The 19,811-nt window shown below is 44.6% G+C and overlaps 1 protein-coding gene across 1 annotated transcript in view; it reads right to left on the bottom strand.

Annotated features, from left to right (window-relative positions):
• The window catches only part of LOC124616214 (lachesin-like), a 954,519-nt gene that overhangs the window by 547,165 nt on the left and 387,543 nt on the right, over positions 1–19,811 (bottom strand). Inside the window, exon 3 of the mRNA XM_047144518.1 lies at positions 18,172–18,379. Coding sequence (XP_047000474.1) covers positions 18,172–18,379 — 208 coding nt within the window. The remainder of the gene's footprint in view (positions 1–18,171; positions 18,380–19,811) is intronic.

Genomic DNA, 19,811 nt, shown 5'->3' with positions numbered 1-19,811 from the left:
CATGGATGTGTGTGATGTCGTTAGGTTAGTTAGTTTCAAGTAGTTCTAAGTTCTAGGGGGCTGATGACCTCAGATGTTAAGTCCCATAGTGCTCAGAGCCATTTGTCTTTCCCAATCTTCTTGTGAAATTGGGTTTATGTTGACGGTATCCATCTTCGTCTTTCCTTCCTGTATAAGTTATTGTTTGCGTGTCATGTAGGTCGTCCTCGATGTTACTAATATGATTATACCATACTTCAAGTTTAGCTTCTCTTGAAATCCTATGTTTCTCTTTGTGTTATTGTACTGTAACCTACTGTCATATATCAGAGTATGAACTATGTCTAAGCTCTTATGTTCTGAGTCAAATTGGATGTGAAGAAATACATGAGAGATTCTGCATGGCACACAAAAGCTCATGAAAACGGCATGACATAGTTCCCAGTTAATTACCACGAGTACAAGGTTTGTCGCAAGCTGTGTTTCTATTGTTACTCTTGACAGAGCTGCTCCATTTTTAATATTCTTCGATAGCCACACATTTTAGATGTTTTCAATTCCTCCTCCTCCTCATTTCCATTGGTGGGCACTTCACTTCCTTAGAATCATAAGAAGTACTTCCTTTCCATCCATATCTGTGCCTAACAGTTGTAGAGCAGTATTACTTGAGTAGATTTAGCCACCTTGTTAAAGTCAAACCACGTTACTGTATCCCCTGTTTCCTCTACATCATCTCCCTCTGTCTCTTTTGATCACGCTTCGGAACATTTCCTCTCCGTCTTACAGGACTTCAGTACACTTCTGTTATCTGTGTCACCTTTGTTCTGTTCGTACATCATGTTAATTTCATTCCAAGTGATCCACATTATTAACTGTCGTTCTCATTGTAAACATTCTTACAATTTCTTCATCCAACTATAAGCTGGACCATTTCGTGTCTCATTGATTCTCCATAGCCACTTTTTGCTTAGTTCATAAGTTGTCCTGTTCTGCCGTAATTATTTCCTTCTTTAGTTCATTTCACTCCTATCGTACCTCTTCGCCTAATCATAACTACTACAACCTGCAAGGACTTGAACCTCCTCGCAATACAGTGCTCATGCCTTGTGCTTTTGCCTCCGCTTTCCAGCAATAAGAATGTCTCATGATGTCTCCTATCGATATAATCATATTATTAATCATATTATTAATAGAGACAAAGGTTTTCCTTTAAGAAAGACATGGAATCCTATTTTATCACAGATAAAACAATAACGGTCTGGTTTCCGACCGGCTGCATTTTAATTTTGCGATTCCTCGCTTTTGACAGTTTTCACCGCTGGCGCCGCTGCAATTCTTCGCCTCACAGAGGGCAGCTCCTCCGTTACTCGCCCACGCGCAACGGTCAGTACCCGCGGTATAAAGGAGCCGCCGAATCTGAGGTCTCTTCAGTTCCGGCATGATTGTGCACTCAATCTCACCTGAAATGGCGGCCATATGGTCCGCCGAAATATCGTGTTGTCGTCAGGACGATGGAACCCGGCTGCAAACCCGTAAAAATCATCAATCTAATCCTTCGTTTAATCAAGATGGACCATAAATTTATTTTCTCCCCATTTCGTTTCAGTACCTCTTCATAAGTTATTCGTTCAACCCATCTTATCTTCAGCATTCTTCTGTAACACTATTTTTCAAAAGCTTCTATTGTCTTCTTGTCTGAACGATTTATATTCCAGTTTTCAGTGTACAAGGCTACACTACAAACGAATACTTTCGGAAAAGAGTTGCTAAAACTTTAATTTATATCCAACGATAATAAATTTCTCGTTTCCGTAAATATCGTAGATGTTATTGCCAGTCTGAATTTTATATCGTCCCCATTCAGTATTCATCAGTTACTTTACTGCCCAACCAGCAAAACACTTAACTGTGCCGGCAGGAGTGGCCGAGCGGTTCTAGGCGCTACAGTCTGGAGCCGCGCGACCGCTACGGTCGCAGGTTCGAATCCTGCCTCGGGCATGGATGTGTGTGGTGTCCTTAGGTTGGTTAGGTTTAAGTAGTTCTAAGTTCTAGGGGACTGATGACCACAGGAGTTAAGTCCCATAGTGCTCAGAGCCATTTGAACTTAACTGTGCCTCGTAAAGTAGGGCACCCTCTGTTATGCTACACATATAGCTCGATTAAGAAAATGTCACAAAATCAAAACCGTTAAACATAACGTTTATTGGGACCTCAGTCGGAAAATGAAATTCTGTGGGGTCTAGACTAATCTTACTGAACTCTAACGATATAAAATCATATTTTACAGGTTTACATGAAAACAGGTGTTGTTGCCCCCCACCCCCTTCACCCCTAATTTGATGCACAGGACCATCCATAAAAAAACAGTTTGATGCTACGTTGCCAAGGAATTTCTGGAGAAAGTGATTCTTTCTCGCATCTGAAAATAGCTTTATGTTAGATTTGTGAATATATAAACACATACATAAAAAAAAGTTTTGCATCACTTCGGTTCCGAGAGTTCTGAAACCTGTCCAGCAAATTGGAATAGAGATCAACATAAACATCATTTCCGCCCCTTTTATTGACAACACGAGCCGTGTACTTCCTTCCTGTAACCTGACAGGAACTGATCGGCTGTCGAACCCTCTCCATCTAATAGGCGCTGCTCATGCATGGTTGTTTACATCTTTTGGCGGGTTTAGTGACATCTCTGAACAGTCAAAGGGACTATGTCTGTGGAACAATATCCACAGTCAACGTCTGTTTTCAGTTCTGGGAATCGGGTTGACGCAAACCTTCTTTTGATGTGTATATATACATCTCGTAGCAGTCGTCAACATAATTCCTGTTGCTCTCGTAGATTTATTGAACGTTCTTGAAACGTCACATTTCACTGAACAGTACATTAATGCAGTAGATATCGAGCATGTTAGAATCGTTGTTTTCCAAAAATAGCGCCTATGTTTGATGAACCATCACGCATTAAGTTATTTGTACGTTTTTGCCTACATGTGGAAATTTCATAATGAACAAAGACAGAAATGATAATCGCGCATTCTTCTGATGCGGCTGTCCAATAGTCTTTTCCATTCTCCTTCTGCTGTTGCTATATCTGCATCTTTTCAGTAACAAATATGCTAGCGAATGGCACTATTTAATGATCCGGGATGGTAACGGTATCTACGTTAATATGCTGACACTCATTAAATTCTGTCTTAATTTATTTGTCTTCGCATAATGAGCTCACCTCTTCAGCATGTGATTACTTCGCATGGTACTCATCTTTTTGGCTATTCATTTTATTGCTTTACTCTATATTTTAAAAACCTTTTCGTGTGAATGTGAATCCATTATAACAGGCCTTAAACAACTGTACGATCAGAGACCATATCATCACCTCACTACAGACCTCACTGTTATCGTCAGCTATAGTCACCAGGGCCTCCAATTTGCAAGAAGATTCTCGTTTGCCTCGTTAGGCTAAACGGAACCGTTGCTACTGTTACAGAGAAATAATCTCCGATGGAACCCAAGTTAAATGTGTGACATACCATACAACTACAAAGAAATATTTTTATTTTTTACTCTGTGGGATTCGTTCAGTAAATTTACCAAAGTACATGTTAATTTTCACTGTGCTCACCAGCCTCATTTGAGACGCAAGAAAATGTAAATACGAAAACTTCCTGCACGATTTCGGATAGGAGCAATACGCAGTACCTTTTCAACCGTTTTTGCAGTTATTAGTCATCTGGTGTTGCTAGACGAATTTGGAAAACACGTAGTGATCCTGTCAGAACGACTTCATTCATAGGAACCTGTTAATAGGTTCCAATCAGAGGAACCTACCCCATGACTGATAATACACGATTGACTCTACTTCATTTATTTGTATGAATATCTCCTTTATCAAAGAAGATATTAGGATTCGTACACTCTTAAAGACAGTTTTTATTCTGGTCCACATTGGGATAACACTTTCACGTCTACGTTGCAAGATTCACCTAAATGAAACCATGAAAACAGACCAGAAATTTAATCTATTCAATTGCCTACTTGTAAAAGATTGGGGGTGCTGATTTCTATTTTCTGTTTCTATTTTACATTCTTGTTTACATAACTTTACTTTCTGGACAACTCATACTGGCCTTGGAATCTATTCTTCAGGGCATAAAAATAAAGAAATGACATTGTATATTTCACTACTATTTAAAAAATAATTTTCTCTGCGCTACAACACAATGCCGAAACAAAACGTAAAAATGGCCGCAGCAAAGTTAAATAACGAAGTTACCAGCCGAATAGACAGATCAGTGTGCAGCGACGTTTCGCCAAGTCTCTTACTTGCCATCCTTTGCCACCGAAATGATCTGACAACGTAGTTCCGTTTCGTTCTGAAATGCGCTTAAGCACTTTCTGCTTCCTATATCTATGTATACAATTTTCGTCAGCTTCACATTAATGCTATCTACTTAAACAAGCAGAGCAGAAATGGTGACCTAGACAATTACAGTTTATATATTACAGATGGCACAAGTTCTTTCATACCTACGAGTAAGCTGTAAGAGCGCATATCGTGGAGGCACACACTGATATTTCAGTAATATTCAGAACAGAACTCACGTGACCGAACATTGGCTTAAGACGGTACAGTTACAATGAAAGTGGCATAACGGTAACCATCATTTACATCTTTGGTTAGCAGAGCGAGTGAGACCGCGCAACACTGCTCTGCGCTGGACTGTCCCGCCGTCAGATCTAACGTAAACAAAATATTCTACTTTAAAATTAATTTTATGTAAGTATTTTTTGTTATACTTTGAGCTACAATTTTTTGTATCCCTTTTCAGAGTTTAGAAATCGGTTCCTTAGTATGCTGTTTTGTATATAATAATTTTAACTGACCAAGTTTGAAAACTTTTTAAAATAGAATTAAGGTTATAAAGCTCTTTAATTCTTACAGTCAACATTGTTAAAGAAGACAATTAACATTTTACACGTTTTTCTTTTTCGAGGAAACGATTTTGTCTAGGCTTGGTACAATATTCCGTGAGACTGCTAGCGTCGAGGAATTGGTCAAATTTTTATCGCCAAGGAATGAACGGTTCTTAGTTCAAATGGTTCAAATGGCTCTGAGCACTATGGGACTTAACATCTTAGGTCATCAGTCCCCTAGAACTTAGAACTACTTAAACCTAACTAACCTAAGGACATCACACACATCCATGCCCGAGGCAGGATTCGAACCTGCGACCGTAGCAGTCTCGCGGTTCCGGACTGCATTGCCTAGAACCGCACGACCACCGTGGCCGCCAGGTTCTTAGTTCTAGCAAGCTTGAAAAATGAGAAAAAGCGCTCACAAATATACGTGGGACGAAACATTGAGAGAACTTTGGCCGCGTGCTTGTGCAAAAGAGGATATTTCTCTCGTGGACGACAGCTGTAAAAGTCATCCAAAGTTGTACACATAAGAAAGCGGTCTTTCAGGCGGATATGGCACTGTACGTCAGTCAGTTATCTGCCGGCTGGCGCTCAGGCAGTCCGCAGGGCCAGCTAAGCGGCACGGCTTGGCCACTGCAGCAACATACGAATTCGCCCGGGGCGCTGGCCGCGGGCGATCGCAGGCGCTAGTGCCCCAGGGGCACAGTTTGGACGAGCCTGTGTTATGAGCTCATTACACGGTAGTCAACACGTTCTCACAGTCTTGTTGCGCAAAGAAATGAAGACATCAGTGTCGTGATTTTCCGTTCATTTCTGACTGAATTACAAGCTTGCAACGTTCCCATGGTACTGAAACTTCATAGATACACCCAAAGACAAAAAGAAGAAGAAGAAGTGATGCATCTCGAAGGAATTATTCTAATAGGAAAGAAATCGGTAGATGTGATATATATTGTAGCAGCTCCTCAGTTTGAGATAGGAAAGTTACATTCAGTCCAACACTTCTCAGCACACAAGTTACAGCCAGGCATGGGCATCTTGACAGTAAGTTATGTCGACCAGCGGTTGTGAAGTAGAATGGAAGCCACATGGGCCGTCGAACCACAGAAAGAGTAAGCGCAGTGGTATGCATGGCGCAAGTTATAGGCAGAAGAGGCCCACTGGCGCAACCCAGGTGTTGTGCGTACGTGACTCGGAGCAGTGCATTAGCAAAACAGAGGCGCTCAGTCATGTATAAATGGGTGCCAGTTTTCTAACAACTGACAGCTCTCTTGGACGGCGAGGCGTGTCACACCACCAGCTACTCGCAGCAGCAGATGGTGCGCCAGCATTCCAGTCCCTGGTGGGTCGCTGGTTCACCCTCTGAGGCCACTGTGGGGCATTCAAGTGCCGCACCTCTCCTGGATGGTGGGGCGTGTCACACGCAGCAGCATATGGGGCGCCAGCATTCCAGTCCACAGCGGGTCGCTGGTTCTACGCTCTGAGTCTGACGCGGGGTCCATAGTCAGCCAGTAGTGGGACACTCCACGATGCGCTACCGCAGGCAGTCTTCTTAGCTCCCAACGCATGCTGGAGGCATCCTGAGGCAAGGGCCGCAGATTCGGACACAGATTCGTGGGCACTTGTGGTCACTGCGATCTCAGCTATGCCAGTGAGGAAGGAAGCAGTGGGCCGCTCGGCGGCACAGCCTTAATGACATGGTCCTATAAGGCCGACACACAGGAGTGCGTTGCACTGGGTCGCTGGGGCGGTGGCCTCAGCATTGTGGGAACCTGTGAGACGGACCAAGGTGAATGGGTCACTGTAGTGGAAATAAATAAATCATTTGGAAAGCTGAGATGAGTCTTAATACGGTGCCTTCTACCTCTTCCCACTACATTTGGTCATCCTCATACTTTTGGTGTCAGGAACCTCCTGGCACCATCCAATAAGCATGTACAGGCAAAAAAATGATTAAAGTTGGAGAAAACGTGGATGATTCGTTCAGGAGAAAGAGTTTCACAAATTGATCAAGTCAAAAACGCTTTGGTCCACTTGTGGCGCTTATGCATGCAGCCGTTTGGCTTGAAATTGATTAATAGAGTTGTTTGATGTCCTCCTGAGGGGTATTGGACAAAAGTCTGTCCAATTAGCGCGTTAGATAGTCAAAATAGTTAGCTGGCTGGCGACTTCGCTGTCAAAGGTGAGGTTTGGTACGCACGAAGACAAGACGGACATTGTCTTACTTAAATGTAAGCCCAGGATGGCTAGTCATGAATGGCAACAAAAGAGGGCGTAGAACTGTGTCAACGTACCACTGTGCTGCATTGCTGCAACGAATGACAAACAAAGGGATCCTGCTATAAGAAAAAATGGACCTCCTGGCTCTTGGGCCATATGGCGGGGGAGTCAGGTTTGTGTCCCACCGCTGCTTGGGGTCTGTCCAGACATGTCTTTGCTGGTCACTTCGGCTCATATCATAGTGGGAATCATCACTGAAGAAAGGTCTACCCCAGTCAATGAGATGCCAGTCTCAATGTGCTCGACACCACTGCAAACTAGCTTCTCGGTATACAGAGGTCATTGGTAGTTGGCACAAGGGATGCCAAGAGCTCGGCCCCCTTTCTGTGAGCCGCCTATTAATTGTCCTTGTGGTCACTAAAGCTCAAGTCGCAAGTTGGGACGATGATAATAATGAATCCGGGGCTTTGAGTGTGTCTCTGACGACTGCTCAGTCCTCATGTTCCGTCGTCCCTCTAGCTCGACCACTTCCTTCTTAACACTGATTCAGCAATGGTTGATCCACTCCTGCCAACATCCGCTCTTGGTCAAATGTCGAGCGATTTGCCTATTACTCCAACCAGCTTCTGTCAGCCCAACTAGAGGTACCGTCTCAAACTCTGACATCGGCTTATACTGTTAAAGCGCCTGTCTGTGAGGCATAGTTACTGTCCACCTGAGTACGCGGAATGAAATTCGAAATACTTTATCCATATGTCCCCTGCTTACTATCGTTACAAGCGGCAGGGTTGACTGCTCTGAAGCGTCGCGCATTCGTCCATCGGCAATGTTAAGTTTACAATTTTGTATTTTCCTGTGATACCTGTATGAATATTAGTTTGTGACCAGTTCGCGTAATTCCGTCTTGGCGTGTGGTTTCTTATCTATACTTTTTTTGTGCAATTTCTGTGTCTAGGGATGAGTCTGTGGAAATCTGATACAGACGATGTGTAGTACGACTGGTGCAGCTTAAGGCTGCTCGATCTTATTCACCCTTTACTGTAAGTCTGAAGCCAACCCTTCCTTCGATTGCCTTAGTGAATCGGCGCATAGGACATCTTCCCAGCCTTTCTGTGTCTTGTTTTTGCATCCGTTGTAGCAGATCGAGTTACAACCTTACTGGGCCAACTGTTACTCACCCACTTGAAAGAGCACGCTGGTCGCTTTGGAGCGGCGTTGACGGTGCGAAAGTGGTACCAATCGGTCACGTCACCACCCATCACTGGCGTAAATCATGGCAGTGAAAATGAGTGGAAGTGCCCGTCCGTTGTATGGATTCAACGCCTTGAAATGGATCGACGTGTTAACGTGAGAAAATGATAGAAGGGATCAATCGTGTTCCGACGAGCTCACGAGGGGAACGGGATGCAGTGGACCTTTGGAGACGGATACCTCGCAAAGCGCTTCTGCCAAAAGCAACAACGGGGCTACAGTTCTTCACTGGGTAAAACTGCGCAGATACTGGACTGTAATGGCTTGGAGGCATATAGTGTAGTCTGATGACTCACAGTTGTGTCAGTTTACAGATGATGCGAGGTGTCGACGGCCCATAGAGGCGTTCAGTCGCAGTTCGTGGAGGGTGCTGTCAACGCCAGAGGTGGTGATTACCTGACGTTTGGAATGTGTTTTACGTACCATGACATTAGTAAATTCGTTCAGGTCACCGTGAACGTCAGGCATTGCAGCATTCTCGTTGACAAAGTGTTACCCTTTCTTCTATATCTTAGTGATAGGTAAACTATGGCATAACACGCATGCGTTCCTGATTTGATGAACAGTCCGGCACTCCCACGCATCTAGACTGGCCAGCTAAATCATCGTATCTTAATCCAATAGCAAATGCCAGGAGGTATTTGGAACAGCGGGTGAAATGTATGCAATGTTCCCGTCATTACGTTGATCTACTAAATATAATCACCTGTGTATGGGATCAGCTAGATATGGCAGATTGGAATAAAGTTGTGGACTGTCTTCCTTAATGAAATTAAGCCTTAATGAACGCTACAGGCAGTATTGCGCAGCTTTGAAATGATGCCTCTTGGGAGCTACCATCAGAAACTTTTTGTGCCACCTTCTCGTTTATACCTGCCAAGAAATTTCATTTATGGGATATTTATCAGCAAAATGCTTTGCTAAAATCAGAGGTAAGTGTTACGTTGTATACTCTCGTTCTTAGAAATTAAAAATTGTACATAACAACTACTGCAGAGGTATTCCCGACGTCACAGAAGCACGATGGGCAAATTTCAATGATCCTCTCCTTTCCTTCCCAAGCGAAGAATATGTTTGAACCTAAGTATTTATGAGGTAGAAATATCAGGAGCTTCCTCTTTTATTTATGGAAATGAAGAATTTAAAATTCTTTCTAGCATCATATCCATACCAATTGTAAAAATAGGTGTATATACTTATGTATGATCCGTTTCTCCCCCTACCCCACTGGATCCATTTCAATCAAACGTGATACACTTAGTACTTAGTGTCGGCATGTGATCACGGTGAGAGTAAGAATCACCCACTTATCAAAGAGGTGGGGGTGGGGATGAAAACGCGGTGAAACCCACGACACACGAAAACCGATAATTTAGTCATCCAGTTTTTGAGAATGGGAGCGTTTAGGGACTTGCAACTTACTTTACACATCATATCAAACTTTGGAGAATCTTTTTGTCGCTGACGACGCCCGAAAAATATGCAAGGGCAAACGTTTATCCCCTATTAAATTTTCGATGTTAATGCAGTAGAGCCGTCGCGTGAAGCATCACGTTATCATTTGTTGCTTATTTGCTGCTAACTCTATTCACAACACTTTCACAGACAGAAGACACATATAATACTGGGTGTAGCAACAAAATTATGTCACTGTACAGCACATGGTTCAGGGGATACCACGTCATAAACATTCAGCTGCCTGAAATTGAAAGTGCAGAGTTAAATTTACTAGACGTCGAGGTGAAAGATGTGTACATGTAGGAGTGAAATGCGTTAAATATATGTGAAATATATTTGACTTGCGCGCATGCAGACAAAGTCATAGGTAAAAACGTCATCCTCAACCTCTGGAACGATTTCACTCTAATTTGGTACACATATTAGTTGCAATCTTGAACGAAATGCTGTTGGGTTAAGAACTACCAACCTTGTGAGCCAGCCGGTGGTGCAGTGCGGCTCTAGGCGCTTCAGTATGGAACCGCGTGACCGCTATGGTTGCAGGTTCGATCCTGCCTCGGGCATGGATTGTGTGTGTTGTCCTTAGGTTGGTTAGGTTTAAGTAGTTCTAAGTTTTAGGGGACTGATGACCACAGTGTGGTGTCACCGCCAGACACCACACTTGCTAGGTGGTAGCTTAAATCGGCCGCGGTCCATTTAGTACATGTCGGACCCGCGTGTCGCCACTGTGTGATCACAGACCTAGTGCCACCACAAGGCAGGTCTCGAGATACGATATAGCACTCACCCCAGTTGTACGGACGACATTGCTAGCGACAATACGGACGAAGCCTTCCTTTCATTTGCCGAGAGACAGTTAGAATAGCCTTCTGCTAAGTCCATGACTACGACCTAGCAAGGCGCCATTAGCCTTACCTACTTTGAGAGTTATCGTAAAAATGTCTCACGAAGAACGTTGTAAACAAACCAAGATTAAAAGTTAAGTATAGAGCAGCTACGTACTTTTCTTGCTACCATTCAATACTATTCTGTTCCAGAATTCACGCCAGTCGGCGTGTGTGTACGCGTGCCTTTCTTTCGGCTCCCTTCCCAGTGTGGCGTAGCAGGCTTGTTACGCTACAACACACAGATGTTAAGTCCCATAGTGCTCACAGCCATTTTAGCCTCCTTGTGAGGTGAGTGTGATAACGTAGAGAAAAAAGTGGAGGAGAGATGGACTGTGATTAGGGGAGGGGAAAATGGACAGAGACAGTGGAGAGGAGATGAAGGAAAGAGAAAAAAAAGAGGTGGAGATGGATAGCGGAAGTGGCAGGAACAGATTAGCAGAGAGGGGGCAGGAGGGGATGAACAGAAAGGGGAATAGGAAGTGGACATAGAAAGGGCAGAGGAGGACTAGGACAGTTAGAAGGGAGAGCAGGGGACTGACACAGAAAGGAAAGGGTTGGAAATGATTAGGGAGAGGTGGGAGACGAAGCTGGACAGAGAGAGAGAGAGAGAGGGCTGAGGAAATGGACAGAGACAGGGAGAGGTGGTGGTGAAATTAGAGAGGGGAGAAGGAGATTGGCAGAGGGTGCAGGAGCAGATGGACTGAGGAAGGAGGAGCAAGTTGACTGAGGTAAGGGGAGGAGTAGATGGATAGAGAGAGGGGTGGGAGGAGATGGGCAGATAGTGGGGGATATAGGAAACAGAGAGAGAGAGAGAGAGAGAGAGATAGGGGAGGGGGGGGGGGAGAGACGGGGAAGAAGGAGGTGGACCGACAGCAGATAACAATAAACACGTACCCGAGCAACGCCGGATACACAGCCAATTGAACAATGAGTGTGGCGCTGAATTGGTGCTGACAGTGACGCCAACTCTCGGTTATGGAAACAGAATAAAGGGTGACGAAAAGTGTACGGGCGTGCAAGGAGGTAGCTTGTAGATTGACGCGCTGCGAAACGTTTGGGTGTTTGGAGTTACTCTGAAGCCAGCAGAATGGGAATCCGCAGTTGGCAGCAGCGCTCAGTACGGCAGCCGAGCCGCAGCGGATGACACGTGAGCAGGCGGTGGGCCGGCGCGGGAGAGAGGCGCAGAAAGCCGCCACGTGGCGCGCCCCAAATCCCCGCCCCATTCTGCCCTGCCTGGCTGGCGCCGCGCTGCCAGAGGGCTGCGGATTAGCGGGACTTTGAGTTCCACCGGCCGCTAACTCTGCTTTAAAACAATTCCCAGGCGCAGGCGGCCGCCCGCCTCTGCTCTGCCTGCTAACACGGCCCCGACTACCCCTCCACTCAGCCACCCGCCGTACGCGCTCAGCAGGATGCGTGCACTGCAGTGGGTAGACTGGTCAGTCCTTTAAAAAGCTACAAGTGTTTCGTTGGCACGACTATAGTGCTGGGCATCAGAATTCCAAAACTCTGAAGGCGGCATGCAGCAAACGTCTAATTGGCATAAAGTGTAGAACATGCTCGGGAATACATCTGATCAGCATTCTTGGAGCTCCACGCACTGCAGGTAGTGGAAAATGCTTCAAATGGTTCTGAGCACTATGGGACTTACATTCTGAGGTCATCAGTCCCCTAGAACTTAGAACTACTTAAACTTAACTAACCTAAGAACATCACACACATCCAGAATGAAATTTTAACTCTACAGCGGAGTGTGCGCTGATATGAGACTTCCTGGCAGATTAAAAGTGTGTGCCGAGCCGAGACTCGAACTCGGGACCTATTGCCTTTCGGGGGCAAGTGCTCTACCAACTGATCATATCAGCGCACATTCCGCTGTAGAGTGAAAATTTCATTCTAGAAACATCCCCCAGGCTGTGGCTAAGCCAGGTCTCCGCAATATCCTTTCTTTCAGGAGTGCTAGTTCTGCAAGGTTCGCAGGAGGGCTTCTGTAAGGTTTGGAAGACAGGAGACGAGGTACTGGCAGAAGTAAAGCTGTGATGACTGAGCGTGCTTGGGTAGCTCAGTTGGTAGAGCAATTGCACGCGAAAGGCAAAAAGTCCCGAGTTCGAGTCTCGGCCCGGCATACAGTTTTAATGTGCCAGGAAGTTTCATCACACACATCCATGCCCGAGGCAGGATTCGAACCTGCGATTGTAGCGGTCACGCGGTTCCAGACTGTAGCGCCTAGAACCGCTCGGCCAAGCAGGTAGCAAAATGGTTGAAATGGCTCTGGGCACTATGCGACTTAACTTCTGAGGTCATCAGTCGCCTAGAACTTATAACTAATTAAAAGTAACTAACCTAAGGACATCACACACATTCATGCCCGAGGCAGGATTCGAACCTGCGACCGTAGCGGTCGCTCGGTTCCAGACTGGAGCGCCTAGAACCGCACGGCCACTCCGGCCGGCAAGCAGGTAGCAGTCCCACCATTTAATTCTGTACGTACAGGAAGACTACGCCGCCGGTTTCTCATCCTGAAGTTAAGGTGGTGGTTTTGGAGAAGGTCGTGTTATATCTGGTCTACAAAGGAGAAACTTCTATGTCTACATCTACGTCGGAATTCGATAGCAGCAGGATCGTTCCAGCTTCTCGTTCTGTGATACCGTCCCTCTTGTCGATCGGGATCCTACGACTGTCATGTGACTATGGAATCGATGAGTTCAGGAGGGCCACACTCAATGCACTGCTGGAGAGCAACGGCCCCATGCGTCTAGCGCCCGAGAGGACATGTGGTTTGATTGCAGTACGGGATCGTACCGTAACGTCAGTAAATGGGCTTGTCTGCTGCGAGACAGCTATCCACATGGACAGTGAGACGAAATCTGGTGAATCGTGGACTGTCGTCACGGTGACGATTGTTACAGATTCCTTTCCTGCAGGAGCAGTGGTATGCTCCACGGCCACACTGGACACGGGTGGGGCAGCAACTCGTCTTGTTAAATAGAATCGTGATCCTACGTATGATATCATGGCTGATGCTGGCATATGAAAAGATTCCGAGGAAAATGAACGTTGCTAGTTGTCATCATCGTTCAGACTTATTAGCTGGGATGATTGTACCCATTAGCTGTGCAGCCCTATCACATTTGGTTGTAGGGCCTGGTGGTCCAGTGGTAAAGCGCGAGCCTAGATACCGGGGGATCGCGGGATCGAATCTCTGTCTAGACCAAGGGAATCTTCAGTCTGCCTCTAATGAAGCCTTCACTTTTCAACAACGTAAGGAGTCAGCAGGAACGACATGCGATTAGGTTTACACTTGAAACTATAGAGCCACTTTCCTCGGTTCTATAACTGTAGTTAAATGCAAGTCAGCAAAGTGGCGTCCAATTGAAAGACATGCTCCGGACCAGTGATTTACACGAAATTATAATTATTGCCTCTGGTTCTCGTAGCTGGTAATATAGACAGCAACCATTATAGTTTTGATGTCTTATGGCCGATGGTGTATCCTGTATTAGATGCATTTGTGGTCTGACGTCTTACGAAGATATCGCCAGATCGCGATGTTGCCTCTGGTGCTTGACTTCCTCGGTATAGCCAGTGGTGAACCGTCTCCGTGGCCAGCACATCCCTCACTCTCCCCACCAATACAAAAAATGTTGTTGCCGAGAGATTCCCAGTAAGCCGCCATTCGCCCGTTCCTCCCACTGGTGAAGACTAACGTTGACTGGAAGCAGCATGGAGTATCGTACCCGCACCCATCAAGCAACTTTAGTTACAATTGAAGTCAACCCGGGTTGGAGACATGAGATGGCCGGTATGAGTACTAAATTTCACATCTTATGTATTTTCAAATTACCTAACAATTTCATCGAGCATCCCTCATACCTCTTTTGTACTGCCAATTCATATTATCCAACATGTGCAACAATTTGGCGATCACAAATGTCTCCACCGTCATTCACTGACGCAGTTATCTCCTGAGCAAGATCCAGTTAGACTACATAGCAACTTGTGAAGTAAAATGGAGAGAGAGGACGAAAATTTCTAGTCAGATGGATAGAGGCTATAATATATAACCATTTAATGGTATGACAGGTGCTGGCTTCGTTATGATAGGAAACGACCTGAGTTGCATCAAGTACATACCAATGTAATACGGCTTTATAAAAACATAAAAAAGTTTTGCATCACTCCAGTTCGCAGAACTCCGAAAGATAGACTTTGACTGTGGATATTGTATCACAGGCACAGTCCCTTTGAATTTTCAGAGATGTAACTAAACCGGCTCAGAGATGTAAACAACCATGTATGAGCAGCACCTATTAGACGGAGGGGATCCGACAGCCTATCAGTTCCTGTCATTACACCAGGAAGGGGGTACACGGCTCGTGTTGCCAGTACTTCAACCATGCCTAGACGGTCAATACCGCGGTTCGATCGCGTCCGCATTGCTACTTTGTGCCAGGAAAGGCCCTCAACCAAGGAAGTATCGAGGCGTCTCGGAGTGAACCAAAGCGATGTTGTTCGCTCATGGAGGAGATACAGAGACAGAGGAACTGTCGATGACATGCCTCGCTCAGGCTACCCAAAGGCTACTACTGCAGTGGATGACCGCTACCTACGGATTATGGCTCGGAAGAGTCCAGAAAGCATCGCCACCATGCTGAATAATTCTTTTCGTGCAGCCAAAGGACGTCGTGTTACGACTGAAACTGTGCGCAGTTAGGCTGCATTATGCGGAATTTCACTCTCTACGACCATGGCGTGGTACATCTTTGCAACCACGACACCAGGCAGCGCGGTACAGATGGGCCCAACAACATGCCGAATGAACCGCTCAGGACTGGCATCAAGTTCTCTTCACCGATGAGTGTCGCATATGGCTTCAGCCAGACAATCGTCGGAGACGTGTTTGGAGGAAACCCGATCAGGCTGAACGCCTCACAAACACCATCCAGCGAGTGCAGCAAGGTGGAGGTTTCCTGCTGTTTTGGGGTGGCGTTATGTGGGGCCGATGTACGCCGCTGGTGGTCATGGAAAGCGCCGTGACGGCTGTACGGTACGTGAATGACATTCTCCGACCGATAGTGAAACCACATCGGCAGCATATTATCGAGGCGTTCGTCTTCATGAACGACAGTTCGCGCCCACATCGTGCACATCTTGTGAATGACTATCTTCTGGATAACGACATCATTCGACTAGAGTGGCCAGCATGTTCTCCAGAATCCTATTGAACATGCCTGGGATAGATTGAAAAGAGCTGTTTATGGACGACATGACTCACCAACCACTCTGAGGGATCTACACCGAATTGCCGTTGAGGACTGGGACAATCTGTACCAACTGTGTCTTGATGAACTTGGGGACAGTATGCCACGACGAATATAGGCATGCGTCAATGCAAAAGGACGTGCTACTGGGTATTAGAGGTACCGGTGTGTACAGAAATCTGGACCACCACATTTGAAGGTCTCGCTTTATGGTGGTAGAACATGCAATGTGTGGTTTTCATGAGCAATAAAAAGAGCGGAAATAGTGTTTATGTTGATCTCTTTTACAATTTTCTGTAAGGGTTCCGGAACTCTCGGAACCGAAGTGATGCAAAACTTTTTTGATGTGTGTATAACGAGGATACATACAGAACTAAATACTATTAAACTCTTTTGTTACGAGCCACTGCTCTCCACATTTCTTCAGATATTTCTTATTATTCAAATGTGAGGAAAGGTACATATTTTATCTTATAGTGGTAATATATGGTAGCAGCCGTCATCAATGAAGAGCAGTTGGATTTCTGGAGAAAAATAGTAGTGCACAAGACCGTATGACTTGAAGTAATACTTCATCTTAAAATATAGAGTGAACGGTCTATACATTCAGAGAAATCCTTTAAAAATGCTGAATCTAATATGTTCTTTGAAATGTTGAAGATACAAACGGGAAGCGAAAGGTTAACTACAACGTGTACAGAAACCAGACTGCGGTTGTAAGAGTCAAAGCACATGAAAGGAAAATAGTAGTTGAGAAGAGAGGGAGACAGTGTTATATGAGCTAGCAGTAATGGGAATGAAAGAGACGTTTGGAACATGAATGACTTCAAGAAGCAGGTACAAAACGCTTAGGTTGCTGTTGACGCTGTCATTCTCTCAGAGGCGGCCATTAATATTGAACATCAGTCGAACAGAATGGAAGTATCCTGAAAAGAAGCTTTTGAATTCCACAAAAGTCAATGAAGGGTAGTGGAATGTAATTACATCAAGTAAACCTAAAGGAATTACATTAAGAAACGCGGAACTAAAAGTAGAAAATAACTGACGAAGGACGAAGTAAACCAGATACAAAATTCAGACTAGCAACAGAATTACAGGAAAAGCAGTGGACAGTTAAACAGAACATTGAAAATTATTCGGGTAACGAGATGCAGTGGAAATTCTCTGAGGCAATGGCCAAAGGTATACGTGAAAATTGTAGAGAGTTGATCTGTAGTACTGGAATGGAATTAAGAAGGAAATAACTACGGCAGGACAGGACAGGACAACCTAGGTGCTGAGTGAACAGCGGCGGCGGAGGATTGATGAGTCAGGCAGTGGTCGGGCTTAGAGTTAGGTGAAGAAATACAGTCAGTACTGTGGGTAAATTGGATTGAGATTATCATGAGGTACAAATAGAACAACGGCCATAAAAATGACGGGAGTACACCGAAGTCATGTACGACGGACAGAAAATGTCGTGAAGTGTGTTAAAAAGGTCAGAGGATCTTGATGTGGAGCAAACAGGTTATCCATTAAGCTGGTTAGATTTTGACAAAAGCTCTGAATGATGAGGGGAACCTTCTTGAATAATAGTGCCCTACTACTATTAGGCAACGATAGGGAAAAAAGGAAGTAGTTCCTAGTGAAGTAGTTCCTTGTGTTCTAAGAAAGCAAAGTGTGGACAATGAAAATCAGGAGGACTAACTGGAAGCATCTAAAATTTTTGGCTGTTGAAAAATGTAAAAAATGATGCAGCTCTGCAAAGAATAAAAATAGAAACATTGCCTGCGGAAAGCCTTGCTATCGTGTCAGTTAATTGAGGACTATGTCGTGACGTTTTCATGAGCTTTTGTGAGCAAATCTTGTGACTTTAACAACGATAAATATTCAATACCGTTGTATCACTGACTAGCACGTTGATTCCTCTGTAATAACGCTGGGAAACAGACGGATAAAAGTTTCAAGAAGTGAGTGGATTGCGTTTTGCTTCTTTTAGAATTACCTTCAGTGTTTAAGCTGTCTGCAATGGCCAGTGTTCACAAATTCGTAAAAGTAAAGTAACGATATTGTCCATTAACAAAGCAGTAAGCTCGGTCTTCTGCTTAGCCTGCCGCAAACAGACATCGTGACTACTACAGAGGCAGATAGTGCCTTAAACAAGACGTGCTACTGTACGAGTATGGCAGCGCAATACTGCGGCCGTGGAGACTCACCGACGACGTGCAGGTAGCCGAACTGCGTCTTGGCGGTGACGGTGTTGATCTGGCACATGTAGCGGCCCTTGTCCTCCTCCTGCACGTTGCTGATGTGCAGGAACCACGTGCGGTGCTTGTCGTGCGTCACCGAGATGCGGGGGTTCCTCGTGATCACGTGGTTGTGCACCGTCAGGATCGCCGATTGCTCGAAGTGCATCCACGCCACCTGCGTCAACACAAAAGACACGCCTCGAGTAAACGTCTCAGTCGGTGTGTGAAGTAGTTTCAGGCAGTTCCGTACTGGCAGAAGAGTACAAGACATAATGCATTTTCAGCGTGAAGTAATGGAAATGATATGGTCTTTCGGATTTTCTTGCTATTCTCGCATCCTCCTACACAAGGTATGTCAATTTATTCGGCTATTGTAGACAAGAGCACACACTGTTAAAAGTGAACACGATGCTTGAAATTATAAATACCAAATCTGTATACTGTTCGAGTGACTGCATAGGAGTGTTTTAATAAGTGAAACACGGAAACATTCCTTAGAGTATCCTATTCAACAAATTACTTCAATTTTTCGACATAGTCCAGAGAAATGGTTACAGTTTTTACAACGACGAACAAGTTTCATGAAGCCATCACGGAAGATGCTTCTCTTTCAGTAACCAGGTTCTCACCTTTCATTTCAGGCGTGAGCATCTGTAAGATCCATAATCGTAGAGCTGACGATAGCCAAGTGAAGTACGGATGTGAGTCATACTATGTTACGAAATTTAGAGCCCATCTATAATTTCCCGCTGAGTGATGCCCAATACACTTGAATCAGCTTTTTATGTGTTTTCATTTAACTGGCTTTTGGCCTACAAGCCACAAATTCTTCTAAACAGTTTTCGAAGATGACTGCCAACTGTCGTTAAGTAATGTATAAAATACGCATTTAAACCATCAGCTGTTTTTATTTTAAATTCAAATTCTACCAGTTTCGTTCTTGGACCATCATCACGGATGAAGGGTTCAAATGGTTTGAGCCGCGATACTGCGTTAGCTGATGTTCTGCACTGCTCTGCGTACAATTCGTATTTGGATGTTTGCTTCTAAGGTCTTGTATCACATGTTTATATTCATGAAACGCAATGCACATTTTAAGTAATGACTAACGCAATATGGCGGCTTAAACCATTTTAACCCTTCATCCGTGAAGATAGTCCGAGACCTAAACCGGTAAAATTTGAGTTTAAGAAAAAACACCTGGTGGTTTGAATATGCATTTTATACAAATTCATCACTAACTGTTACTGTTTTAGGTATTTTCTATGACTAACATTTATTGAACATTTTTTAAATTATTTTTAAAATTGATATATTATTTGCTGAAGGGAATTTCCCATGTTGGTGGTTAATGGTTAGTGACATCCTTTAAGTGTATTGGTATTAGTTTTTTTTTACTTTCTTAGTGACGAGCTGTCTGGCACTTCGGTGACAAAACTGCATTCACCACGCACACATAACACTCATGCATATAGCCACATTGGACACCTGTAAAATTTACAGAATATAATGAAAATATATGGGCAGAGAGATGTTTTGAAGCCTCAGACATTTATGATGTATATATGCAGACTGAAGCGACGAATATAACAACTTTTCTTCTCTAC

Source organism: Schistocerca americana, chromosome 5 (assembly GCF_021461395.2).
Source record: "Schistocerca americana isolate TAMUIC-IGC-003095 chromosome 5, iqSchAmer2.1, whole genome shotgun sequence".
NCBI classification, from domain to species: Eukaryota; Metazoa; Arthropoda; class Insecta; order Orthoptera; family Acrididae; genus Schistocerca; species Schistocerca americana.
Note: the sequence above shows the minus strand (reverse complement) of the source record. Positions and strands in the feature narration are given on the sequence as shown.